Genomic DNA, 15,459 nt, shown 5'->3' with positions numbered 1-15,459 from the left:
CCTTTCAGTGCCCCGATTAGCCCCTGGGTATTAGCACCGATGTGAGCACCAACTTTAGCTAAGGGAATTCACCTGCCTCGCACACAGGCCATTACAAACTCCCCTGTGATCACACAGGCTAAGGCTGACCCAGTGGCAGTTCCAAGTGGGGAACGAGGGGAAATTTCAAAGTGGAAGCCTCTGTCAGTCTCTCTGAGTACTCGAAGAGCCAGAGCCTTGAAGGACAAACCAAGACAATATTGTAACAGCGAGCTGAAGACACTAAACTCCCTGGCAGCAGACAAGGCATCTAATGGGTAGGGAGCAGAATGGCGTACGGGATGCACGGCACTCTGATCACCTGGCAATTACCTGGCAGACTCTGCGGGATGTGGGTGGACACGGCAGCGTGTGGGAGAGGCGCTGCACGGGGTGGGCTGGAGTGCAAGCCAGCCAGGAGACCTGAGAGAAAACAGGAGGGGAGAAAAGAACAAAACACACACATTGAAGACAGGAACAGAAAAGCTGCTTCGGTGGTTGAGAGCCCAGACAACCTACTGGACCGGTCCTGGGTGAGAACCCCAAGGGGAAGGGGGGCTCAGCATGGATCCCAGGAACGCTGCCCATGGTCACACACCAGACAAACACAGGAACCCAGCACACGACAAAAGAACTCATCAGTGGGGGCACAGGTGCTGGGGAACCTTCTGTCCCTCCAGCATGAGGAGAAATAAGAGCAGCACTTACTATGGTTGAGGCCGTGGTGGAATGTCCCAGGGGCAGGACCCGTGACGATGGCATCCTTGGAAACCCCTGCTTTCGCAGAGGACTCGGCGCTGAAGGAGAGCACGTGGAGGGGAAACTGGGAGATGATCCCCAGGGAGTTGGAGTTCATGGCTCCGGGCAGTTTCGCGCTGCCGGACTTGTAGGATGCAGACAGCAGATTTAAGGGCGAGGAGCTGGCCAGCAGCACAGCCCCACTCGTTCCTTTCTGGGGAGGAAACACAGCATGGTCAGAACGCCAGCTCCATCCGCAGCTCACACACAGACCAAGGCTGGAAACGGACGTGCAGGGCGGGGACCCACTCATAGACCACCCTTCAGGAAGGTGCCCCGTACTCTGGCGCCCCAGAGGAAGGAAGATGACAGCCTCTGAACTGGCGTGGAATGGCTCCTAGGACAGTGTTCACTTAAAAAGCTGGGTATTAACTATGCCTCCTTTGTACAAAAAAGGAAGGATATCTTCTGTAGACATCCACAGATGTAGGCACATACAAACACTGGTGTGTCCATATTTATATACATAAAACATACACACATTTGTTTGTACTGATCTTTGTTTTTAGAAAAAACAGGAAAAATGTGAAACTAAGGAATAGTCACCTTGCAGGGGTGGTAGGACAGAACAGAGGCAGGTGAGACCTTGCTGAACATACCTTTCTATAGTTTTGTCTTTGTAAACATATAATCTTTTTATATACTGGAAAAATGAAAACAACTGCTCTCTCCCATGCCCCCAACCTGCATCCAAATTTCTTGTAATTACCCACAGGCAAGCCTCATTAACCACTGGACTCTGCCAAACTGCCTCTGTCTGACCTGCAGAGTCCTTTAAAACCCAACCAAAAGAGTCACTCTTCCTGGGGCATGAACATCTCCATAAAGCTGATGATCTGAGAGGTGACAGCATTTCGTTTACTTGTTTGGAGAGATGGACAAGTAGGAGCTATGAGATAGGAAAGGAGTTTTGTGACTCGTTCTATACCACCCACAATCATAGCATCCCTGCAAACTAGGCCCTTCCTTCTGCTCATCCTCAAGAGAAGTTTCAGGCTCTCCTAAGATTCCTACCATCAGAAAAGTAAAGACCTGAAAACAGGAAGCCCAGTCCTCCTTCCGATTTCTGGGCTCACTGTTCCTACCTGACCTTCAGTGTCAGATCTCACTCTCCGAGCAGGGCAAGGCAAGCGGCCCTGTCCACAAGACCCACGAGGGGCGGGCTGCTGTGCCAGGACACTCACTGGCAAGGAGGTAGACGATGTCACGCTGCTAACCGCGCTGGACTTCAGGGAGGAGGTCAGTAGCTTTGCCACTCCCTGGGTCCCACCACTGGAGTCTCCACTTGGACCACCCGGAGGGGCCACCAGGGTCAGCTTCTGGGAAACAGGTGGTTTTTTCACTGCAGAGCCTGGGACAGGTCTGCTGGCAGACGGTCCTGCGGAGGGAGGCTGTACGCCGGGGAGCAGGTTCCCGGAAGCAGAGCTCTGGACTGGTGTTCCTCCAGAGGAAGAGCTGCCAGAAGAAACCCCGTGTTTAGAGACCGAGCTGGCAAAGGGACTATTCTTGTAAGATGGCCCTGAAGAGCTGGCTGAGTGCTGTTTTGCTGGATGGCTCAGGGCAGTGGAGGACGAGGCTGGGGTCTTATGAGAGTTGCTGCTAGAGGCTGGTGTGCCTCCTGAAGAGGCCGGCGTGGAGGGATGGAAGCTCTGGCCTTTGGTTGCTGTCTTCACAAGCTGGAGGAGGGAACGATGGCACTGCGGGGAGGAAGGCTTTGGGCCCTGGAGCTTATTGACAAAAGGAGCTGGAGGGGTGAAGCTCTTTTGCTGTTGAGTGCCTGCATGAAAGACTTTGACTTGGGGGCCAGGCACAGGAGCTGCCGCCTGGGGTGCATGAGGCGTCCGTGGCAAGCCATGGTGCTTTGCTTTGGACTGGTGCACTTCCGACAGGCCCTTGCTGAGCGTGGCCTGACAGGACAGCTCTTTGTAGCCAGAGCTCTCTGGTTTTGTCTCCTGAGAGGACTGCCCCAGTGCCAAAGCCTGTTCGGCCAGAAAATTGAGGGGAGACTGCAGGGAACTAGAGGCTGGCGGGGCAGAAGGGCTGGGCTTCAGAAAGTTCCTCTTCTCTTCTGAACACACGACGCCCACCATCTTCTCTGCAGGTACTTTTGAGGGTGCCGGCAGTGGGAACTCAGAGCTCCCACCTGCTCTGCTGCTCAGCACAGCCAGTTCCTTAGACACCACCTCCAATGAGGAGGCTGAATTACGGATCAAGTCTCCATCCAACGAGTCCTCCAGGTTGATAGGAGCAGGATTAGCAAGGCTGCCAGATGCCTGGGCTGAGAGCTCCCTGTTTGTAGCCCCAGTGCTCAGGCCTCCTCCCAGGTGTTCTGAAGGCAAAGCCAGGGGGCCGCCAATCTGGCCTGGTGGGATGGAAACCTTTTTATCAGGCTTAGTAGATGATTCCTAAAGGAAAGCAGGAATTCTGATGTTTAGAAATGTCCAAAGGTGCCAACACTGGCCCTGTGGTGAGAACACAAATGTGAGAACACCACAAGGCCCAAAGAACCAGGTCTTCCTGTACAATCACAAAACAAGACAGGAAGAGAGCGGTTGCCACGCCTGCTTGGACTTGAAAGTGCTGAACTCCTTCACCCCCTCTGGCTCCTGTCTGGCTGGCTGGGGCTGGGCTTACCAAGCATGCTTTCTTGCTAGGTACCCATCCACCCACAAAGAAACTCTTCTTCTCTGTTTCTGAAAAAGTGTAAGACTTGAGCAAAGAGATGCTCTCCCTACTGGACACACACTGTCTCAGAGTACTCCCAGCTGCAATCAGAAAATGATGCATGGCATGAGAATTGCCTTAAATTAGCTTTCTTCTCCTCCTTGGTCTTCTCCAGCATCTGTCTCCTCAGTTGGGTGCAAAGGAAAAGTCCTGTCACGGGAGTGGGAACAGGGTCTACCTCATCATTCTCACATTCCAAGTGCTTAATGCAATTTGTCCTAGACACTGTAGGACCTCAACAGATACTTTAGAATACAGAATTTACACAGCTTATTCTCATGGACTGTTTATGTACGGTTAAGGACACTATACAGCCACATGAGCTGTTAAAAATTTCAGAAAAACAGCAATTTTTACTACATTCAAAAGCTTCTGAAATGCCTAAGATGGTTTTCAGTTCCCCCCATCTCCACCAGGCAAACACAACAAAGCCACCTGTCCCTTCCGGTACAGCTCCAGGCAAACCTGCACCTGGCTAGCAGTGTTCTTTCATGAAAAGAATATCATCACACTATACGACCTTCAAATCTGCAGGGGCTCTTCACGCCTCAGAGGGCCTGTCAGGAAGACCTCATTGAAATCCGACCACCACCACCACCACTACCACCCCAGGAAAGGGCCAGATGGGTACTGTCTCCTAGAACTAAGGCTGGAAGGTACTAAGTGGCCCGGCTCAGGTCTCTGCCCTGCCAACCTCAGGCTCCTGCGATGGGCCAGGCTGCCTCTTGGACAGCCTCAAGGGTGCCATCCTGAAGAGCTATCCCCCAGTCCAGCCAACCTCAATGAGCTGCTCTAGTTGCTTAAGAGGTTTCATATGCATGGCTGGAGAGAAAGGAGAAGAGCACATGACCTGAGCAGGCTGACTCACCTTCATCTTGATTTTGGAAGAGGCCATTACTTTCTTCTTGGCCCTGTTCAAATGAATGAACACAGAAAAGGTTTAGAGAAGATCCACAAAGGAGGTGAAAATAACCGTCGCCCTGAGAAGAGAAAATACTGAGACACTCACAGGATTGATGTCAAGTGCCCGTGGCCTCGTCTGCTCTCCTTAAACAGAGTCCTGAAACAGAGAAAGAACACTAGAGGCAGTCTGTGGAAACCCCCTGAAGGCAGGCTCTCTGCTTCTAGAGCTTTCCTGCCATCCCTGGTACTCAGTGGCTATTACACCTTAAATGTCAGTGGCCTGGTGAGCTTAATTCCTAAAATGGCTGCACTGGCCACTGGAAAGCAAACAGTCTAGGAGTGACCCAAAAAAGCTATGGCTCTGCCGCAAAATTTCTCATAGTGATTTTTCCCCTAAAGGCAGGACTGCTTTCCTTATTGCTGATTCTCATCCCTTCCAAGAGTCAAATGTGGAGTGACCACAGCGCAGTCTTCTTCCAGGGAAACACAACAGAATTTTCTTTATGCCCCTCCCTATGCGCTTTTTTTTTTTTTTTAAGATTTTATTTTTTTGACAGAGAGAGACAGAGCAAGAGAGGGAACACAAGCAGGGGCAGTGGGAAAGGGAGAAGCAGGCTTCCCGCTAAGCAGGGAGCCCAATGTAGGGCTCGATCCCAGGACCCAGGAATCATGACCTGAGCCAAAGGCAGATGCTTAACAACTGAGCCACCCAGGCGCCCCCCTATGCACTTTCAGATGTTCAATCTGTAAAGAAAAGAGCAAGTCCACCTAAAGAAGGGACACAAAGAAAGGCTCCATGATTTGGATTCTGGGAAGATGGTGGAGTAGGAAGCACTGGGAATTGTCTACCCACCTGGACAACAAACTGCACTAATAGAATCTAAAACAACTATTTTGGGAGTGTCTAGGTGGCTCAGTCGGTTGAGCGTCCGACTCTTGATTTGGCTCAGACTCAAAGCGGAGTCTGCTTGAGATTCTCTCTCTCCCTCTCCCCTGCCCCTCACTCCCTCACATACTTACACTTTCTAATAAATAAATAAATAAATAAATCTTAAACTAAATAAATCTTAAATCTTAAACAATTTACCCTGGAGGGTAAATTGCTGTCAATTTCAGCTCTTAGCACAGTTGTAGCCTTCTGTTCCCAGCCCCATGGCAGGCAGCCATACATGTGTCCCCAAAACAGCTTACCAGGAACTAGGGTGGGCAAAAATGATCCTGTGCTCCAAGTATGGGGAATCTTTGCTCTGATTGCTGACTACTGCTTTTCATCACAGAGATGCAAAGAGGTGGGCAGCCACTGCTGTCAACCTCCCACCCCTCCCACCTGTGGCAGGCCCTTGCCCCTCTGGCTGAGGTGACTTCCGGGGGATTTGAAAAACTGGTGCCCTTTTCCCCTCCTTCATTGTTCACTTTCCCACTTTCAGGAGACAGACATTAAGAAACAGACCATTCAAAACAACCACGTATATGGGGAAAAATGAGAAAGTGACACCCAAGGAAGGGTTCAGACAAGACCTGGGAAGACATTAAGTTTACACTGCAGGCTGCTCCCAGGCACAGAGACTGCCCACAACCTTCCACAAAAACAATATACAGAATGGGGACCATAGTTAACAATACTGTATTGTCTTGTTTTTTTTAAAGATTTTATTTATTTATTTGAGAGAGAGAATGAGAGAGAGAGAGCATGAGAGGGGGGAGGGTCCAAGGGAGAAGCAGACTCCCCGCTGAGCAGCGAGTCCGATGCGGGACTCGATTCTGAGACTCCAGAATCATGACCTGAGCCGAAGGCAGTCACTTAACTAACTGAGCCACTCAGGCGCCCTAACAATACTGTATTGTATGTTCAAAAGTTGCTGAGGAAGTCAAATCTTTTTTTTAAAAAAATATTTTACTTACGAGAGAGAGAAAGAGAGCACGAATGTGGGGGGGGGGGGAGCAGAGGGAGAGGGAGCAGCAGACTCCCCGCTGCACAAAGAGCCCTATGAGGAACTTGATCCCAGGACCCTGGGATCATGACCTGAGCCGAAGGCAGACGCTTAACCGACTGAGCCACCCAGGTGTCTTTTTTTTTTTTTTTAAGTAGGCTCCAACGTGGGTTTTGAACTCATGACCCTGAGATCAAGACCTGAGCTGAGATCAAGAGTTGGATGCTAAACCAAATGAGCCACCAACGTGCCCCTAAGAGAGTCAACTTAAAAAGTTCTCGTCAGATGGGGCGCCTGGGTGGCTCAGTCGTTAAGTGTCTGCCTTCAGCTCAGGTCGTGATCTCAGGGTCCTGGGATTGAGCCCCGCATCGGGCTCCCTGCTCAGCGGGAAGCCTGCTTCTCCTTCTCCCACTCCCCCTGCTTCTGTTCCTTCTCTCGCTTTGTCTCTGTCAAATAAATAAAATCTTTAAAAAAAAAAAAGTTCTTGTCAGGGCACCTGGGTGGCTCAGTCGGTTAAGTGTCTGCCTTCGGCTCAGGTCATGATCCCAGGGTCCTGGGATTGAATTCCGCATCAGGCTCCCTTCTCAGCGGGGAGTCTGCTTCTCCCTCTCCCTCTAGCACTCCCCCCCGCTCGCTCGTGCTCTCTGCCTAATAAATAAAAATCTTAAAAAAAAGTTCTCGTCAAAAGAAAAATTGTAACTATGTGAGATGATGGATGATCCCTAGATTTACTGTGGTAAGCATTTCACAACACATACAAATATCAAACCATTATGTTGTACACCTGAAACTAATATTATGTTATGTCAATTATATCTCAAAAAAAACCAAGCAATAAAAACAATAACAAACAAAAAGTAAACCCTGGGGAAGTGAGAGAATCTGATTTCTAGAGTTACCACATTCAATTCAAATATCCAGTGCTCCACACACATGCATAGAAAAATATCATAAGGCATACAAACAAACAGGAAAGTATGGGCCATTCACAAGGGAAAAAAATACCCAGAAACTCTTCCTGAAAAAGACCTAATGGCAAATACACTAGACAAAGACTTTAAAACAATGATCTTACAGATACTCAAAGAACTACAGGAAGATGTAGATAAAAAAAGAATATGTGAACAAAATGGAAATACCAATAAAGAGACGGAAAACCTAAAAAGAAATTAAGAAGAAATTCTGGAGCTTTAAAGTGCAGTAACTGAAATGAAAAATTCCTTGGAGATGTTCAAACACAGATGTGAGCAAAGAGAGGATAATGGAAATCACCAAGTCTGAGGAACAGAGAGAAAAAAGACTGAAGAAAAGTGAACAGAGCAGTGGGATGTGTGGGACACCACCTGCTGTAGAAGTCCCAGAAGGAGAAGGGCAGAAAGGGCAGAGGGAGCAGTGGAAGAAATACGGCTAAAAATCCCCCAATGAAAAAGATGAATATAAACATCCAAGATGCTCAGTGAACTCCAAGATGAGCCCCACACAGAGAAACATTGTTATCAAACTTTTTTTTTTAAAGATTTTATTTATTTAAGAGAGAGAGAATGAGAGAGAGCACGAGAGGGAAGAGGGTCAGAGGGAGAAGCAGACTCCCTGCTGAGCAGGGAGCCCGATGCGGGACTCGATCCCGGGACTCCAGGATCATGACCTGAGCCAAAGGCAGTTGCTTAACCAACTGAGCCACCCAGGCGCCCTGTTATCAAACTTTTAAAACACAAAGACAGAATCTTGAAAGCCCAAGGGGAGAAGTAAAATCACCACATAAAATTATCAACAGATTTTTCATCAAAAAAGTTGGAGGCCAGAAGATAGCGGGCTAATATATCCAAAGTGCTAAAAGAAAAGGTCCAACAAGAATCCTATATCCAGCAAAACTGTCATTCGGAAGTGGGGTATATATGAAGATACTCCCAGATGGACAAGGGCTGAAGGACATCATGACCACTGGACTGCCCTGCAGGAAATGCTCAAGGGCACCCTGTGAGGTTACATAAAAAGGACACCAGATAGTACTTAAAAGCCATGTGAAGAAATAAGGATCTCAAAAAAGTAAATACAAGGACAATTATAAAAGCTAGTTTTCTCAGGGTGCCCAGGTGGCTCAGTCGGTTAAGTGACTGACTCTTGATTTCAGCTCAGGTCATGATCTTGGGGTCATGAGATTGAACCCTGCATCAGGCTCCACACTCAGTGCAGAATCTGCTTGAGATTCTCTCTCCCTCTCTCTCTGCCCCTCCTCCTGCACAAGTGTGAGTGCACGCGCTCTCTCTCGCTCACTCTCTAATAAAATAAATCTTTAAAAAACCATGCTAGTATTCTCCTAACAGTGGTTCGTAACTGAACTTTTCATTTTCTACATGATTTAAGACTAATAAAAAAAAAACAGCAATTATTAGTGTAAAAGCTAGTATTACTGTAACTGATTTGTAACTCCAAATCTTGTTTTCTATATAATTTAAGACACTAATGCATTTTTAAAATTATTAGCTTATGTTTTGGGGCACACAATCTCTAAAAATATAATTTTGTGACCTCAGCAACCAAAGTGGGGACAGAACTATAAGGGAGCAGCGCCTTTTTTTTTTTAGATATTTATTTATTTATTTATTTGACAGAGACACAGCAAAGAGTGAACACAAGCAGGGGGAGTGGGAGAGGGAGAAGCAGGCTTCCCGCTGAGCAGGGAGCCCGATGTGGGGCTCGATCCCAGGACCCTGGGATCATGACCTGAGCCCAAGGCAGACACTTACCAACTGAGCCACCAAGGCGCCCAGAGAGCAGCGCTTTTATAGGTCATTGAACTTACAGAAGCAAGCCCTTCCTTTATCAATAACTACTTTAAATATGAATGGATTAAACTTTCCAATCAAAACAAAGATTGGCAGAATGGATAAACACACAAGATCCAACTCAATGTTGTCTATAAGGAACTCACTTGAGACCCAAAGACAAACACGTTGAAGGCAAAAGGATGGAAAAAGATATTCCACACAAATAATAACCACAGAGAGCAGGGGAGGCTACGCTGATATCAGACAAAATACACTTTAAATTAAGAAAGATTACAAGACAAAGAAGGACATCACGTATTAATAAAAACTTCAAAACAGCAAAAAGATATAATAATTATAACCATTCCTGCACTGGAAGCAAAAACTGACAGAAGTAAAAGGAGAAATGGACAATTCTACGATAGGAGTTGGAGACTTCAGTACCCCACTCACAATAATGGATAGAACACCAGACACAAGACAAATAAGACAATAGAAAACTTTTTTTTTTTAAAGATTTTATTTATTTATTTGAGAGAGAGAGAATGAGAGATAGAGAGCACGAGAGGGAAGAGGGTCAGAGGGAGAAGCAGACTCCCTGCCGAGCAGGGAGCCCGATGCGGGACTCGATCCCAGGACTCCAGGATCATGACCTGAGCCGAAGGCAGTCGCTTAACCAACTGAGCCACCCAGGCGCCCCGACAATAGAAAACTTAACACAGTAGACCAACTAGATCTAACAACATACACAGAACACTCTACCCAACAAGAGAATCACATTCTTCTCAAGTGCATATAGGACATTTCCCAAGACAGACCATATGTTAGGTCACGAATTAAGTCTCAAGAGATTTAAAAAGATAGAGGCACCTGGGTGGCTCAGTCGGTTAAGCGTCTACCTTCGGCTCAGGTCATGATCCAGGGTCCTGGGATCCAGTCCCCCATCGGGCTCCCTGCTCAGCGGGAGGCCTGCTTCTCCCTCTCCCTCTACACCCCTCCTCAGTGCTCATGCTCTCTCTCTCAAATCAATAAAATCTTAAAAAAAAGAAAGATTTAAAAAGATAGATACCATACAAAGTATCTTCTCTGACAAGAGGATATAGTTACGAATCAGTAACATGAGGAAAACTGAAAACACACAAAATTGTGGAAATTAACCAACATACTTCTTAAACAATCAATGAATCAAAGAAAAAAAATCACAAAGGAAACTAGAAAATACTTAAAGATGAATGAAAATGAAAACACAATATACCAAAACTTATGATACAAAGGATGCAAAGGGAGTACTTATAGCTATCAACGTTTCCATTGTAAAAAACAAATCTCAAATCAACAACCTAACTCTACAACTTAAGGAACTAGAAAAAGAATAAGTTAAACCTAAAGAAAGCAGAAGGAAGGAAATACAGATCAGAGCATAGGTAAATAAAACAGAATAAACCAATAGAGAAAAATCAGTAAGAGCAGGAGTTGGTTCTTGGAAAACATCAACACAATTGACAAACCTTTAGCTAGATGGACTAATAATGTTCAAGAGGATACTCAAATTACCAAAATCAGGAAAGGAAGTGGGGACGTTACTACTGATTCTACAATAAAAAAGGATTCTAGGAGAGTACTATAAACAACGGCACACAACAAATTGGATTATCTAGTTGAAATGGACAAATTCCTACAAACACAAAACCTACTAAGACTTTCTCTATTTCCCAAAGAAATACAAAATCTGACTAGACTTGTAACTAGTGAACGGACTGAATCAGTTATCAAAAATCTCCCGACAGAAGGAAAGACCTGGACCTGATAATGGCTTCATGGGTGGATTCAACCAAATACGTAAAGAACTACTACCACCAATCCTCAAACTTTTCCAAAACACTGAAGAGGAAAGACAAATTCATTCTATGAAGCCAGCATTACCCTGATACCAAAACCAGGCAAAGACACCACAAGAAAATTACAGACCAATATGTCCTATTAACACTGATGCAAAACTCCCCAACAACTACTAGCAAACAGGATTCAGGAGAATATTAAAAACATTATACATCATGACCAAGTGAGGTTGTTTGTTTTTTGTTTTTTGTTTTTTTAAGATTTTATTTATTTATTGAGAGAGAGAGAGATCATGAGCAGGGGGAGGGGTATAGGAAGAAGCAGGCTCCCCAATGAGCAGCAGCCCGATGGGGAACTCAATCCCAGGACCCTGGGAACATGACCTGAGCCAAAGGCAGACACTTACCGACTGAGCCACCCAGGTGCTCACAACCCAGTTAGATTTATGCTTGGAATGCAAGGGTGATTCAACATATGAAAACTGATCAGTGTAATATGCCACATTAACAGAAGGAAAAAAAACCCACATGATCATTTCAATTGATGCAGAAAAGGCAAAGGACAAAATACCACACCCTGTCATGATGAAAACACTCAACAAACTAGAAACAGGAATACCTCCACATAATAAAAGCCAAATATGAAGCCCCCCCAGGGAACATCATAACGGGGAAAGGCTGAAGCATTTCCTCTAAGATCAGGAACAAGATAAGAATGCAGGCTTTCACCACTTCTATTCAACCTAGTACTATGAGTTCTAACCATAGCAGTTAGGCAAGAGAGAGAAACAAAAGGCATCCAAATTGGAAAGGAGAAGGTGAGCCCTGTTTGCAGATATGATTTTTTATTTAGAAAACTCTAAAGATTCCAAAAAATTTTAGGATGAATTTTGCAAAGTATCAAGATACAAAATCAACACACACAAAAATCAGTTGTATTTCTGTACATGAAAAATGAACACTCTAAAAGGAAATTACAAAAATAATTCTATTCACAACAGCATCAAAAGAAAAAAAAAAAAAAAAAACAGAAAAACTTAGGAATTAACCTCACCAAAGACCTAAAAGACTTGTACAGTGAAAATGACAAAACATTACTGAACAACATAAATAAATGGAAACAACCCATCATGGACTGGACAACTTAATATTATTGAGTTGTAATCTCAGGACTACCCAAAGCAATCTACAGATTCAATGCTATTGCTAGCAAAATCCTAATGTGTTTTTTGCAGAAATAGAAAAACCCATCCTAAAATTCATATAGATTTTCAAGGGACCCTGAATAGCCAAAATAATCTTGAAAAAGAATAAAGCTGGAGAATTACACTTCGTGATTTCAAAACGTACTACAAAGCCACAGTAATCCAAACAGTGTGTTACTGACATAAAGGCAGACACAGAGGCCAATGCAATAGGACAGAGAGCCCAGAAATAAAACCCTCACACATGTGGTCAAACAATTTTTGACAAAGGTGCAAAGACCAATAAAGGAAGGACAGTCTTTTCAACAGATGGTGCTGGGAAACCCAGATACCCCATGCAAAAAACTGAAGTTGGGCCCTTAATGCCATATACAAAAATTAACTCAGCTTCATGATATGGGATCTGATAATTATATCTCAGATATGACACCGAAGGTACATGCAACAAAAAGTAGACAAATTGGACTTCATTAAATTTAAAAATTTTGTGCACCAAAAGATATTATCCACAGAGTAAAAAGGCAACTCACAAAATGGGAGAAAATATTTGGAAATCACATCTGTCAAGGATTAATATCCAGAATACAGAAAGAACTCCTGAAACTCAACAATGAAACAAATTAACCCAATTCAAAAATGGGTGAACGGGGCACCTGGGTGGCTCAGACGTTAAGCGTCTGCCTTCGGCTCAGGTCATGATCCCAGGGTTCTGAGATCAAGCCCGCCATCGGGCTCCCTGCTTTGCAGGAAGCCTGCTTCTCCCTCTCCCACTCCCCCTGCTTGTGTTCCCTCTCTGTGTCTCTCTCTGTCAAATAAATAAAATCTGAAAAAAATAAAATAAAATAAAATAAAAAATGGGTGAAAGACTTGCATAGACATTTCAAAAAGATACATAAATGGCTCATTGGTACATGAAAAGATGCTCAACACCACTGACCACTAGGAAAATTCAAATCTACAGGGAGATACCACCTCAGGTCCATTACAGTGGCTACCATCAAAAACCCAGAAAACGTCGAGTACTGGCAGAATGTAGGCAAATTGGAACCCTTGTGCACTGTTGGTGGAAATGGAAAATGACACAGCCACTATGGAAGACATTGATGATTCCTCAAAAAATTAAACATACAATTATCACATGACCCAGCAATTCCACTTCTAGGCATACACACAAAAGAACTGAAAGCAGGGTGTTGAAGAGGTATTTGTACACCCAAGTTCATAACAGCATTATTCACAATAGCTAAAATACGGAAACCTAAGTATCAACAGATGGGTGGATAAGCAAAATGTCTTCCATACATACAATGGAATATTATTCTGCCTTAAAAAGGAAGCAATTCTGTAATGTGTAATACAGACAAATCTTTGATATTATACTAAGTGAAATAAGCCAGTTACACAAAGACAAATTCTGTATGATTCCACTTCTATGAGGTACTCAGAGGAGTCAAAATCATAGAAAGTAGAACAGTGGTCACAGAATCTGAGGGGTGGGGAATGTGAAGTTATCGTTTAATGGGTACAGAGTTTCAGTTTTGTAAGATGAAAAGAGTTATGGAAATGGATGGTGATGGTTGCACAACAATGTAAATGTATTTAAAACCACTGACAGGGCGCCTGGGTGGCTCAGTCAATTAAGTGGCTGCCTTTGGCTCGGGTCATGATCCCAGGGTCCTGGGATCAAGCCCCACATCCGGCTCCCTGCTCAGCGGGGAGCCTGCTTCTCCCTCTGCCTGCCATTCCCCTTGCTTGTGCTGTCAAGTAAATAAATAAAATCTTTTAAAACAAAACAAACACTGACCTATGCACCTAAAAATGGTTAAGATGGTAAATTTTATGTAAAGTCTATTTTCCCACAGTGGCGGCAGGGGGAAGAGCACTAGCTCCAGCCAGCTTTCCTGCCTGTGGATGGCAGCTGTAGTCCATTCACCTGAGCTACATAACACAGAAGTTCAGCACTTAACTCCAATAAGCAGTCAGCCCTGCTACTCGAAAATGAGACTTCTGTTCAGAACCGGAAGATGTTTCCAAGATGAATCTACCTCTCAACTTCTACGAGGAGCCATTATCTCAAAACAGGTAAGGGCAGACTGAGGTGAGACGAGCATGCCCCAACCAGGAGCTGAAGTGGGACAAGAATAACAAAGACAAAAAAACCCCACCGGTAACTTCCCTCTTCAAAGGAAGAATAAGAGCCATTCCCAGCAACTGTACACCGCCTGATTACTCCAGTAAGATGGGGGTTGAGTCAGCTAGATGGTGACCTCCTGAGGGACGGGACCCTGTTGGCCTGGCACAACAGAAGCACTCAAATATTTCTTTACCACAAGAACACTCCACCTCCTCACCACACGGACCATACTTGCTGCTCACGGCCCTCACCTGGCCTGCATCCAGCCTTTGGGCCACAGAGGTTTGACCTCAGCATCCAGAAAGGCCTTCACATAGTCCTCCCAAGACTGGGTCCTGTTGTTCCTCTCCAGATCGTAGCTCTCCAGCTTTATCCTCACCACGTGGCATAACAGCTCCCTGAGGGGCAGAGACAAGTCAAAAACTTCAAACCACCCCAAATGCTTCTTTCAAGGTTTCAATCGTGTGCTTTCGGCAGCCCTAATTAAAGTAAATGATTCTAACCTTCATTAGAAACACAGGAACATGCTCAGACACTGGCCCCACAAACCCTCCAATGAGGCAAGGTCCCAGTTTGGGCACACCTGATTTCATCATTCCACTGGAACTTCTTCCGGGGTCCCATTATCCTCCTGCCCCCCTTTTCCTCATCTTCTTCCTCATCAGAGCACATCCGCTCTCTCTGCTCCTTGTCCTTCTCCTCTTCCAGCATCCTATAGTGTGAATAGGACCAATGGGACCCTAAAGTCACCACCACGGAAGAACTACTTCCCCCCATATCCACCACCTCCCCCCTGCCCAAAGCCCCACCCCGAACTTCTAAGAGAAGGTGAAAATGCTGCAGAAGAGCCAAGAGTCTCATTCACAAATGTAATAATGGGGGGGGGGGAGAGAAGAGGCAAGAGGATGTTGTCATGTGAGAGCCAGGAGACACACTTACTTAGCGACCTTGGCTTGTGTGTGTGCCTGGCATTCATCCTGGTACTTGGCCATCTGCTCTGGCATTGCCCTTCCAATGGCTTCCTTAAGCTTCTGGAGAGGTTCCTTCAGACGCCCCCCCTGCAGAGAGCAGGACATATCCTAAGACTGGTTTACTCATCACTTCTTATACTGAGGATACACTACTGGAATAATCGCACGA

General features: G+C 45.4%; 1 protein-coding gene across 4 annotated transcripts in view; it reads right to left on the bottom strand.

Annotated features, from left to right (window-relative positions):
- The window catches only part of UBN1 (ubinuclein 1), a 39,457-nt gene that overhangs the window by 3,802 nt on the left and 20,196 nt on the right, over window positions 1-15,459 (bottom strand). For 2 of the 4 annotated variants that reach the window (XM_028117433.2, XM_028117434.2), the window contains exons 10-17: window positions 15,259-15,377; window positions 14,903-15,031; window positions 14,571-14,717; window positions 4,550-4,600; window positions 4,409-4,451; window positions 2,001-3,221; window positions 727-970; window positions 352-441 (exon numbers count right to left, since the gene is read on the bottom strand). In XM_028117433.2, the coding sequence (XP_027973234.2) occupies window positions 352-441; window positions 727-970; window positions 2,001-3,221; window positions 4,409-4,451; window positions 4,550-4,600; window positions 14,571-14,717; window positions 14,903-15,031; window positions 15,259-15,377 (2,044 nt within the window). Of the gene's footprint in view, window positions 1-351; window positions 442-726; window positions 971-1,901; window positions 3,222-4,408; window positions 4,452-4,549; window positions 4,601-14,570; window positions 14,718-14,902; window positions 15,032-15,258; window positions 15,378-15,459 lie in introns of all 4 variants that reach the window. The other 2 variants (XM_028117431.2, XM_028117436.2) reach the window with 2 other exon arrangements.

The sequence above is a fragment of the Eumetopias jubatus genome, unplaced genomic scaffold (genome assembly GCF_037043125.1).
Source record: "Eumetopias jubatus isolate StellerSeaLion01/CBP00866 unplaced genomic scaffold, mEumJub1_p1.0 scaffold_12, whole genome shotgun sequence".
NCBI lineage: Eukaryota > Metazoa > Chordata > Mammalia > Carnivora > Otariidae > Eumetopias > Eumetopias jubatus.
The sequence above is the reverse complement of the archived record's forward strand: the minus strand, read 5'-3'. Positions and strand labels throughout refer to the sequence as shown.